Genomic DNA, 12486 nt, shown 5'->3' with positions numbered 1-12486 from the left:
TTTTCCTTAAAATTCTAATTTTAATGTATCAGTAGAATTATTTATGCTCACAATAACTTTAATTTTTTTTTTATTTTTAGATTTTCATTATATTTTTGAAAATATTAATGTACTACAACAAACAAAAAAAAAAAAAAAAAAAAAAAGAGGAAAAATATGCTGCCGAATTTTCTTTTACAAGTGTGAATTTGTACAATATCTTGTATGCTCATTTTTCTTTAAATTATTTTTCGTTATTTGTTTTTATATTTATTATCACAGATATATTATTGATTATATTTTATATTTTTTCCGTTTTTGTTAAGTTTTTTATAGTGTTATGTATACTTATATATATATTTTTTTTTTTTTTCAACTTTATGTTAATGCATATATATCATCAGACAAATATAAAATATAAAATAAAAAATAAGCCATAAAGGAAAAAATGAAAAAAAAAAATGATTAAATTATTAGATTTTATAATTTCAATAATACTTACAAGTTTTATAAAATGCAAAACAGAGACAATTAGTATCAAAGAAAAACAGAACAGTTGGATGGACAAACCTTGGTTGGATTACCTTGGAGTAATTTTAAGTATAAGTGTTTCGGTTATAGAATCATTTGGGAGTACAATAATTAAAAAAAGTCATATACTTTACGCAAAATATAAAAAACTTATTGAAAGAAGAGAATCAACATTAAGTAGATTAGAAGAAAAAAATAGTATGAATAAATATAATCAATATTCTAATCAAAGTAAAAAAAAAAAAAAGTATTCTTTTTTAAATATTTCAATGAGCAATATACAAAGTTCCAAGAAAATATGCAAAAAAAGAATGAAAGAAAAAGGAATTTTATGCACTAAATTCTTTTGTAAAAAAATAAAAAAAGAAAGAAAGAAAAATGAAAATATAAATGAAATTGAGGATAACGATTATGAAAAAGAAAAAGAAAAGAATTATGTTAATGAAGGAAAATTAAAAAATAAAAAAAAAAAAAGTAAATCGGACATTAGAGAACCGGAATCAATGGATTACATATATTCTAAAAACAACAGAAAATTAAGAAAAGTATGTAGTCTTCAACCAGTGAATATTATGAAATCAAATAATTTAAAAGAGGAGCTTAATATAATAAGAAATAAAAATGAAGATTACAATACTAAAAATATTTCTAATAATAATGAAATTTTTAGTATAAATTACAAAAATATGAATAATAGTGTTACTAATTGTAATTCAAAATATAAAAATTTATATAGTAAAAACTTAAATACGAGAGAAATAAATAAAAGCGTTACAAGAAAAGGAAGATTTTTACAATCATTTAAAAATTCGAATTGTTGCACATTAAAAAAAATGAAAACCTTTAATTATTTTTATAGAGAAAGCAAAGAAAATTATAATTATATTACTAATTCATCCTATAAGAAGAACAAATTTAAAAAATATATAAAAAAAAATAAAAAATATAATAATACATATAAGTTTTATAAAAAAAAAAAAAATGAAGAAAAATCATTTTCACATGAATCTCTATTAAAAAGTTTCTATACATTGCAAGGCAGGAGTATTAATGAAACATTTATGTCAAAAGATATGAATTTTTGTAATGAAGAACAATTAAACATATGTTTTAATAATAATCAAGATTATATATTTTATAAGGATATAAAAGAAAAAAAAAGTGAGATAATAACAATGTTAAGCAAAATGGAATCAAGAAAGAATCGTAATATTACAACAAATACAACAGGCGAATATAAAATGTATTATTCATCCTTTCCACCTCAGAAATCATTAAATCATATAAATAGAAAAAAATATATATTTACTGATGAAAATATATATCATAACTCTTTTTATAATAGTCAAAATTTAGAATTAAAAAAAATATATAATGAACAAAAAAATAGTGATGGAGAAGTTACTAGAAGCTCTACATTACAATTAGCAGATGAAAGTTATATAAAAAAATTAAAAAAAAAAAGTTATATTTATTTTTATTTTGGTATATTTTTTACAAGTATAGTAGCACCATCCTTTAATTTGTTTAGTAATGCGCTTTTACCTGCTTCTATGGTTGGCTTTGTAAGTGTTCGTCTTATTTGTTCTTTATTGCTGGAAAAATTTGTTTTAAAAGAAACTCAATCATTTTATTTATATATTGGTATTCCTTTTGCTACAATAGGATTAATATTAATAACAATATTTTCTGGTAAGGATAGTAAATTCATTGATTTAGATTACATTTTTAAATTATTTTTTAAAGCGGAATCAATATTTTTAATGGCATCAGAATTACTATTCACATACTCAGTTGCATTACTCTCTATAAAATATTTCAGAAAAAAGAAAAAAAGAAAAAATAATTTCTTATATATATTTTCTCCTTTTTCATCTGGAATATTTGGATCAATAAGTACAATTCTTTGTAAAGCATTGGTAATAGGTTTTATGTCTATAATAGTAAAAGATAAATTTAGATTTTTTCAATTTTTTTTAAATTTTAAATTAATTATTCTAGCTACATTAACTTGTACTGTAGCATTGACAGAGATATTTTATACTTCTTATTTATTAAAGCATTATCATTTAACTCATGTAGTATCATTAAAAAGTTTTGGCAATGTTTCGTTTAATGCAATAAATGGAATATTTATTTTTAACGTAACAAATAAATATATTATTTCAATAAATTATATATAATTTCATATGTATATATATATATATATATATATATTTTTTTTTTTTTTTCTATCAGGAAAGGCCATCAAGTATATGTGCTTGGGCTTTTGGCTTTCTTCTTGTTCTTATCGGAATAATATTTTTATCGTTTGAAAATGTTATTCCTTATTCCTTATATTATTTAAAAATATATTTTAGGAGACCTTCGTAAATAATTCTATATAATATACATATATATATATATTGTTTAGGAACATATTTTTTATTCTATTTTATATTGTTACATCATTTTGTATGCTTAAAATTTTTTAATTCTTTATTTTAAAAAATATTTTTTTTCATTTAAAAATAATCATTATATTTTTTCATTTTTTATCTTTTTTTTAATTGATCTAGGATTTTATATAATATTTAACATATAATGGAATATTTTTTTAAGTTAATCATTTCAAAAATATATAAAAGAAAATATTTAAAAATATCAAATTTCACAGGTAATCTTAGTTATTTTGTCTATTTAATAAAACTATGAAAGTAGTCATTTTCTTTATTCATATCAAATTATACTTTTAAACTAATTTTTTTTTTGTAATACATGTGAATGAATGTATGTTTGTAATATGAAATCGATTAAAATGAAAAAAAAAAAATTAAAATAAAATAAAATTTCATAACCTATAAAATTTTTACATAAATAGTATTATAAACACATTCTTATTAGAAATATCTAAAAAAGATACTTTTTTTAAATGTTTTAATAATTAATAGATCACTAAAACTATAGTTATATATATATTATCAAATATTGTTAATTACTTAGGAGGAAATGTAACAGATGGATGATTCTTTAATAAAAATCGATACTCAAATAATGCAGCTTCTTCTGCATAACCAATTCCGATTCTTTTATCTTTTTGAATAGTTAATTTATCTTTTTGCCATTTCATATAATCAAAATATTCTAATAAATATATTTTATATTCATTATATATATTCTTTATAAAGTACTCTTCTTCATTTTTATGGGTTCTTAATGTTTCATAAAAATATAAAATCTCATTTACTGTTGGGCAAATACTTATAAAAAACCTACTTTTTTCTATATTTTTTATGTTAGATGAAAAGTAAAAATTTGATTTTATATTTGTATTTGATTCATGTAATATTTCATTATTACTGCTGTAATTGTCAGAAACATTATTATTTACATTTTCTTTTTTTCCTCTTTTATTATTTAAAAGTTTTGAGTTGTCAAAATACTTAGAACTTTTATTATTATTATTGATGTAGGTCATATTTTTATTATAGTTTGCTTCTTTCTTTAAATTATCTTCTTTTTTTTTATTATTATTATATAAATCAATATAAAATCGTTTCATATCATCTTGTCTTGTTACTTCTAGACATTTCGTTACACAACCAGGACCACTGCATAATTTTACTAATTTTTTTTTATTTATCATTTTTAAAACATGATTTATTTTTTCAATATTTTTTAAATAATTATGTTTATTAATTAAATCTTTAAAATTACTATTTATTTTTTTCTTATGTTCATTATCTGTTGCCTTACATTCCTTAATAATTTCAGAGAAATTCTTTGAATATAAAAATTCAGAAACATTTTTATATTTGTTTGATAAGAAATATTCAATGTTATAAATTGGTTCAAGAGATCTAACTAAAATAGCTTCAGGAATATTTTCTATATTTGTTACTATATTCAAGCAGTTGTGAATACCATAACATATATATACATAACTTATTCCTCCTTTTTCAAACATAGACAGGTTTCTATTCGTCTTTTTATTATTATATGCATGTGACGCTTTATCCGTTGAACCATTATATGATTCTAATTCAACTATTCTTGATCCATATAATTTATTTTCCTTTTCATCGAATACCCACAATATATGCCCCATTAAATCTTCAGTTATACTTAGAACATTGTCTTGAAGATAAAAAAACTCATTTAAAATATGGATATTATTATTTTCAAAGAAATATTTTAATAATATATAAACATAAGGTAAATAAGATATATCAATAGATTTTTTCTTTTCTAATATTTTTACTTCTTCCATTAATTTTTTTTTTTTAATATTCAACTTTCGCTTCATATCCTTTTTATTTGAAATTGCCATATTTATTTATTGAAAATATATATTTTTTTTTTTTTTCCCCTTTATATTCATATACTTTTATATTCCTTTACTTTGAATTATAATTTTTTTTCTTTTTTTAATTTTTTTCTCTAAAGTTATATTAATGCATATTTAGAAAATGAAAAAAAAATATAACTACATAAATTTCAAAAAATATATTTGCTCTAATAAGATTAAAAAAAAAAAAATTACTAAATTTATATTGTTAGTTTTACTTTATAGATAATAATTTTATATTATTCATATGGGGGCATTTCTTTAATTTAAATGCAATTAATCCTTTTTTCTTGTTTATTTACTCTATTAAAATAATTTTCCCATTTTGGTTATTAAATATTTTACTTTACCCAAATACGAATTTTCTAATTTTTTTCTTACATATATATTACTCGTCAAAGGAGAAATAAGTATTATCTAAAAAAATTGAAAAATATTTTCAAAATTAAACAAGAAAAATTTAGAAAAATTGGGATACTATTTTAAGTAACAATAATCATACTATTGAATATAGATTAAACTACATTTATTTACATTATGTATTATTAAAGAAACAATATATTAAAAAAGAACTTCAATTTAAAGAATTATAAAAATAGTTTGAAATTTCATAATAAGAAATATTAAACAATTTTTAACTTTAATAATGAATAATAATTTAAAAAAATATATATTAATACATTTATCATAAAAATAAAATTCTAACTATCTTTTACATATCACAAAAAAAAAAAAAAACATGGATTTTTAAGAATTTTACAATAAAAAAAACTGCAACGTCACTAAATTTTTTTTCAGAAGGAAAATTTTTTTTAATATAAAAACAAAATAAAATAGTTTTTATCATCCGTTTAGTATTAAATATATATATATATATATATAAGATTATTAAACAATGTTAAATATTATATAAAGTTTTTTTTATTATAAAATTTTAAAACGTTTAACAAGGACATGCTATTATTCTATAAATATTTATAAAAATACATTTCTTTATTTTATGTAAATGGTATGAAGAAAATAAAGAAAAAAAAGGTTATAACTTGAGTCAATGATGAAAATGTTTAAAGATAAAAAAATATATATGTATATATTTCTAAAAAAATAAGTAAACAATTTAAAACATTTCTATTTTAATAAGTTAAATGAAGAATATACAAGATCATGGATTCTGATAATAAGAAAAATGATGTAATGACTGAAAACAAAGTTGTATTTGCTATGAGTATTTATGAAGATAAAAAAAAAGAATATAAAGAAAAAGAAAATTTTTTAAATAATAAACATTTCTATATTTTACAAGAAATACCTTTTATTGATTCATATAATTATAAATATGAAAAAATAGAAAATTTAAATAAATCAAATGAAACATATTATATAGATGGTGATACATCATCTTCATATGAAATGAACGATAATGAAAATAAAAATAGTGAAAATGAAGATAAATATTATAAATTTTATAAAAATGAGGATCATGAAGATGAGAATGATACAGATAAAAGTGAAGGAAATAAAAATATATATCAAGACAAATATACTGATGAAAAAAAAAAAAAAAAAAAAAATGAATTTTTAAAGCAATGTGAATTTAATAGCGACGGAAGTTGCTATTATACTATTTCAAATAGTAATTATTTGAGATTATTTGCTACTGATTTAACTTTATTACATTTTCTAGAAAAAAATGAAAACATTTATGAAAATTTAGATTTATTATATGAGAAGTATAATAATATGAGTGATCTAGAAAAAACAAAAAGGAATAGTAGTTGGATAACTATGAAATTAAGTGAACATATTTATGATTGTAAATTTTATCCTTATTTTGAATGGGCCAATTGTAATACTTGCTTTTTCTCTGTATGCTCAAAAAACAAACCTGTGTATTTATATAGCGCTTTTGATGGATCAATTTTATTATCTTTTAAAACACTAAATGAATGTTGCGAGATATGTAATTGCTATTCTCTATGTTTTCATCCAGAAAAAAATTGGTTGTTATGCGGAACTAATAAATCAATAAAAGTTTTTGATCTTTGTAAACCAAATGAAACATTAGAAAATAGGATTTTAGGTACAAGAAAAGGAAAAGGTCAGAAAGGAATTATATCTACTATTGAATATAAAAAAGAGGGCTACGGAAAAAACAGTATATATGCTGTAGGAGATTATAATGATTGCTTATATATATATGCAGACAACTGTGATCATAAAAATGATTATATTTTGAAATTTGAAAATAGAAAAAATTCTAATGGAATAACACATATCAAATGGTTTAAAGAATTCTTTATTTTAAGTGGTAGTAGAAATAGCTCCTATATATACCTCTATGATATGAGAAATAATAAAAATTATGTACAAAAATTCGAAAGACACGCATTAACAAATCAGAAATATATATTTGATATATATAAAGATTACTTAATATGTGGTGATACATTTGGCTACATAAATGTGTATGATATAATAAATAATAAATTAGTACACAAACAATTAATTAACAAATATTCTCCAATCATATCGATAAATAAGCATCCATTTTATCCTTTATTGATAACAGGATCTGGGACAAGAAGGTATTATGAAAATAATAACAACGAAGTTGATATAATTACCAATTTATTTTATAATTCAAAAAATTGTCACGAAGATTCTTATGGTAATTCTCCAAGAGAAAAGGACCCATCTTTTCCGTCTGTTTCTCAATATATAAATAGCATTTGTACTATTTTTTCTGATCTTATAACTGAAGAATTAACTTCATAATATCTATTATTTCTTTACTAAATATTATTATTTCATTTTTTTTTTTTAAATTAGAACACATGTAATATTTATTATGTTAATTATTTTATATAATACCAAGAAATAAAAAGAAATTTGTAAAAAATTTTTATAAAAAAAAGAAAAACATATTACTAAAAATACTTTGCAGAAAAGTGTACCATGTTTTTAATTATAAAAATGAGAGAATAATAAAAAAAAATGAATAGAACGGCTTTCAGAGAATATTCACATAGTTAATCGAAAAATGAAGAAATTAAATATCCTTGTATATATTTTTATTTTTTAAAAAAATAGAAATATTTTTTATTTTGAATTACAATTATATATATATATTCCTATTTTTAAAAATACAAAATACAATTATGTTTTATTTTCTTTTATATTATTTTACACTTTTTTCTCTTTTATTTTTTTTAATTATGTACCAACTTTACCGTTTTATTTTGCTTTATTAAAGAAAAAAATTATCTAAAAAAATATATATTTAAAAATAAGAAATATATCTTTAAAGCTTTTTCATGAATCATTTCTAATAAGAAACAGAATTTTTTTTGTTTTAAATCTAATTATATATATAAAATATTTATTGAATACACTTAATAAAATAAGAAAAAGAAAAGAAAAAAGATGTAAAGCTACATTTAATGCATCATAAATAAAATAAATTATATAATATATTAAATTTGTAAAATATATTTATGCAGTTTGAAAATGTTTAATTCATAAAAAAATTCATAGTTCTATTTTATATCTTATTAAAAAATTCAATAAGTTATGAAATGAAACATAATTGTTTTTACATATTTGTTAAAATTTTTTAACATATATTCTTTTACAAATTTAAAATGTCTCCATTTCATTAAATATTGTAATTTTACTATGCAATTGCTATTATATATTTAACTTTACTAATTTCAAACATATTTTGTAATATATAGATTGTTTGTAATTTGTTATTTCATTGGTTGATTTATAATTATAGATGTATACAATATATGCAATTTTTTTCCATATCATAATGAATAATTCAATTTAATATTATATAAATTTATAATCATTCATATAATTTTATGTATTATTTAAAAAAATTTTTTTACATATATATTTTTAATTGTATCATTATTTAACATAAATTATTATTTTTTTAAATCAAAATTTTATTTTATTATTTATAAATGTAGTAGAATTAACTAAAAAATAATAAAATAATTAACTATATTATTTTTTTAATGGTGTTTATAATCCGTTTTAATTAGAAAATTTTAATATTTATTTTTTTATTAACATATTACATACATTTTTAAAATAAAACAGAAGGTAATTTCGTTGATTTGAAAAAATAGGGCATATGTAAAATAACAAAGGAAAACATTAAATATAAATAATATAATAAAATAAATGATAATATTTATTTATATCTATATTTTATTTATATTAAAGATTAGTTATTTATTCTCAAAAAATGCAGATAAAAGTATATTACGTAGGAGAACATATATAAATAATGCACTAAAAGAATTAGGAAAAAATAGGACAGGACAAATAAAAAATGTTAGAAGTTATATAAAAATAAAATTATGCAAAAATGATTTAATAGATATAATTAAGAATAAGAAGCAAATAAATGTTGGTATATTCGGTAGCACTGGTAGTATAGGAACTAATGCTCTCAATATTATAAAGGAATGCAATAAGATTGAAAAAATTTTTAATGTTGAAGCTTTATATGTCAATAAAAGTGTAAAAGAGTTATATGAACAAGCAAAAGAATTTTTGCCAAAATATATATGTATACATGATGAAACTAAATATGAAGAATTAAAAAAATTGTTGCAAAATATAAAAAATTATAAACCAATAATATTAATTGGTGATGAAGGTATGAAAGCAGTATGTAGTGATAATAACATAGATAAATTAGTTATTGGAATTGATTCGTTTCAAGGAATACATTCAACAATGCATGCAATTAAAAATAATAAAATTGTTGCATTAGCTAATAAAGAATCTATAGTATCAGCAGGATTTTTTCTAAAAAAATTATTAAATGTACATAAGAATTCATTTGTAATTCCAGTTGATTCTGAGCATAGTGCTATATTCCAATGTTTAGATAACAATAAGGTATTAAAAAGTAAATGTTTGCAGGATAATTTTTCTAAAGTAAATAATATAAATAAGATATTTTTATGTTCTTCTGGAGGACCCTTTCAAAATCTTTCTCTTAACGATTTAAAAAATGTTACTTCAGCAGATGCTTTAAAACATCCAAAATGGAATATGGGGAAAAAAATAAGTATTGATTCAGCAACAATGATGAATAAAGGGTTGGAGGTTATTGAAACTCATTTTCTGTTTGACATAAATTATGATGATATTGAAGTTGTAATACATAAAGAATGCATTATCCATTCTTGTGTTGAATTTATAGATAAATCTGTTATAAGTCAGATGTATTATCCAGATATGAAAATTCCTATTTTATATGCATTAACATGGCCTAATAGAATAAAAACCAATTTGAAGCCATTAAATTTAGTTGAAACATCTCCCCTCACATTTCATAAACCTTTGTTGGATAATTTTCCTTGTATTAAATTAGCTTATTATGCTGGAAAAAAAGGAAACTTCTTTCCTACAGTTCTTAATGCCTCTAACGAAATATGTAATAATTTATTTTTAAATGATAAAATAAAATATTTTGATATAGCAGCTATTATATCACAAGTTTTAGAATCTTTTCAAGTACAAACAGTTTCAGAAAATAGCGAAGATTTAATGAATCAAATTTTTGAAATACATAATTGGTCAAAGGAAAGAGCTATGGAAATATACAAAAAAAGAAGTTATTGAATATCATGAGTAAATAATATGCTTTTATGTTTAAACATAAATTAACCTTCAATTTTTTTTAAAGTTTTTTTTTTTTTTATTTAAAATAATTTTTTATAGTACATCTATTATACCTCTTTAGATATATTATTAATATATGAATTTATAGATTCTTTTTTCTTTCTTTTTTTTGTTTTTGTATCATTTAATACTTCATAATTTAAAGAAAATTACATATTACCACAAGAATGGCAAAAAAAAATAATTTTTTTTTTTTTAATATTGCCTTAATTATATGAAATATATGGTTGTATGAATATTAAGTATAAAATTAAAATTATTTTAAAACACAAATATTATTCATAATTTTTAAGTTATTTTCTTCAAAAAGAAAAAAAATTGAAAAATATACACAAAAAAAAAAAAAGCATATATACGAAAAAAAAAAAAATATATAGTAAAAAAAGTAGACCTATTTTATAATATATATATATATATATATATATATTTCATTATTTTCTTTGCTCTCTTTTCAAACTTCTAAAACAACACGTATATGTGTATGAGGTTCACGTATAATATCTGTTTTACCTTTTGCTCTTATGTTAATTTTTTTTGTATATCCACCCATATTAGCTTGAAGAGTATGAAAAACTGGTTTTATATTATTTTTTCCATATTTATTAATAGCATTATGTAAACAAGATTTTATACACTTGTAAATATTAACTGTATATTTATTAGTTCCATAATAATAAAGAAATGCAAATGCTTTAATTATTGGCATATATCTTATTTTCCATAAAATTTTTCTTGTTTTAATAAATGACATTTTTATATATTTAGCTGTAGCAGAAACTAACCTTTTTTTAACATAAATTACAGGGTTTATTCTATTAGTTTTTACTCTTTTTTTAAAATTTTCTACATTATTATTATTTACATTTCTATACATGTTAAATAATTCATTATATTTATTGTTTAATAATACCTTTTTATAATTACTTTTAATATTTTCAATATGTTTTTCTTTCCATTTTTCTTTTACTTTTTCTGGTGAATACCACTGCTTTAATTGTATTCCATCATTTTGAAACAAGTCCATTTCATCACATAAAGAACTTCTCTTTTCATCAAAGTTTTCAATTTCGCAAAAATTTTCATCTAATTTATTTTCTTCTTGAATTCCAGAAGTTGTTCTCAATAAAAAGGAAACATTATAATATTTTTTTTTGTGATCCTTAAAAGTTATATCTCTATTTATTATTTGATTTCCATATTTTAAGTATGTAAAATGCTTTTTATCATTAAAGGCGAAACTACAAACAAATACTTCGCGATATGTTATTACTTGCAGAATAAACAATATAATTATTTTCCATATAAAAATCATTCTTATTCTCCATGTTATTTCTTAATTACATATAAAAATGATAAAAACTCTTATAAAAATTCATTATTTTAATGTTACTTCAATTTTTATTTAAAGTATATATATATATATTTCTTTTTGCTTTTTATTTATATATAAGCTATATTTTATTAATAGATATTTGTAAGATTTAATTTTAAATCATTTAAGAGTAATGCTATATATCTTTTTTCTATTCCTTTTCCCATTAAAAAAATATTTATTTTTCTTATTAACCTTTTATTTATATATTTTTGAAAGAGAATTAAAATAATGTAAACTTCTCACAATTATAAGGAAAATTTTTGTAAATATTTTCAAATTATATATTTTTCTAATATCTATATATTATAAATCTCAAATGTTATATATATATATTTTTTTTTTTTTCTTCAAAAAAAAAAACATCAAGGTAAATTTCACAATTATTTTTTATATATTTTATCAGATAAAATTTTTTGATTAAACAGTTTTATTTTTTCATAAAACATTTTTATAAATATTTAAAGAAAAAAAAACAGAAATAAATATATAAGTGACTATTACGATGAAAAATGAAAAGGAATGGTATAAAAAAAAAAAAAAAAAAGCTAACAATGATAAATTAAAA

At 19.0% G+C, this 12486-nt stretch overlaps 5 protein-coding genes across 5 annotated transcripts; 3 read left to right on the top strand and 2 right to left on the bottom strand.

Moving 5' to 3' along the window:
* Positions 1-440: 440 nt before the first annotated feature.
* On the top strand, positions 441-2883 carry PRELSG_1213800 (conserved Plasmodium protein, unknown function; the record flags this gene model as incomplete). The annotated part of the gene is made up of 2 exons (XM_028677914.1): positions 441-2654; positions 2749-2883. The coding sequence occupies 2 exons, from the start codon at positions 441-443 to the stop codon at positions 2881-2883; spliced, it is 2349 nt and encodes a 782-aa protein (XP_028534255.1).
* A 601-nt stretch (positions 2884-3484) lies between these two features.
* PRELSG_1213700 (DNA-3-methyladenine glycosylase, putative) lies at positions 3485-4819 on the bottom strand (the record flags this gene model as incomplete). Its single annotated transcript, XM_028677913.1, has 1 exon — positions 3485-4819. The coding sequence occupies one exon, from the start codon at positions 4817-4819 to the stop codon at positions 3485-3487; it is 1335 nt and encodes a 444-aa protein (XP_028534254.1).
* A 1182-nt stretch (positions 4820-6001) lies between these two features.
* PRELSG_1213600 (conserved Plasmodium protein, unknown function) lies at positions 6002-7612 on the top strand (the record flags this gene model as incomplete). Its single annotated transcript, XM_028677911.1, has 1 exon — positions 6002-7612. One exon carries the CDS (start codon positions 6002-6004, stop codon positions 7610-7612), a length of 1611 nt encoding a protein of 536 aa, XP_028534253.1.
* A 1419-nt stretch (positions 7613-9031) lies between these two features.
* On the top strand, positions 9032-10486 carry DXR (1-deoxy-D-xylulose 5-phosphate reductoisomerase, putative; the record flags this gene model as incomplete). The annotated part of the gene is made up of 1 exon (XM_028677910.1): positions 9032-10486. The coding sequence occupies one exon, from the start codon at positions 9032-9034 to the stop codon at positions 10484-10486; it is 1455 nt and encodes a 484-aa protein (XP_028534252.1).
* Positions 10487-10997: 511 nt separating this feature from the next.
* L22 (50S ribosomal protein L22, apicoplast, putative) lies at positions 10998-11858 on the bottom strand (the record flags this gene model as incomplete). The annotated part of the gene is made up of 1 exon (XM_028677909.1): positions 10998-11858. One exon carries the CDS (start codon positions 11856-11858, stop codon positions 10998-11000), a length of 861 nt encoding a protein of 286 aa, XP_028534251.1.
* Between the last annotated feature and the right edge of the window lie 628 nt (positions 11859-12486).

This window comes from Plasmodium relictum (assembly GCF_900005765.1).
Source record: "Plasmodium relictum strain SGS1 genome assembly, chromosome: 12".
Taxonomy (NCBI): Eukaryota; Apicomplexa; class Aconoidasida; order Haemosporida; family Plasmodiidae; genus Plasmodium; species Plasmodium relictum.
Note: the sequence above shows the minus strand (reverse complement) of the source record. Positions and strands in the feature narration are given on the sequence as shown.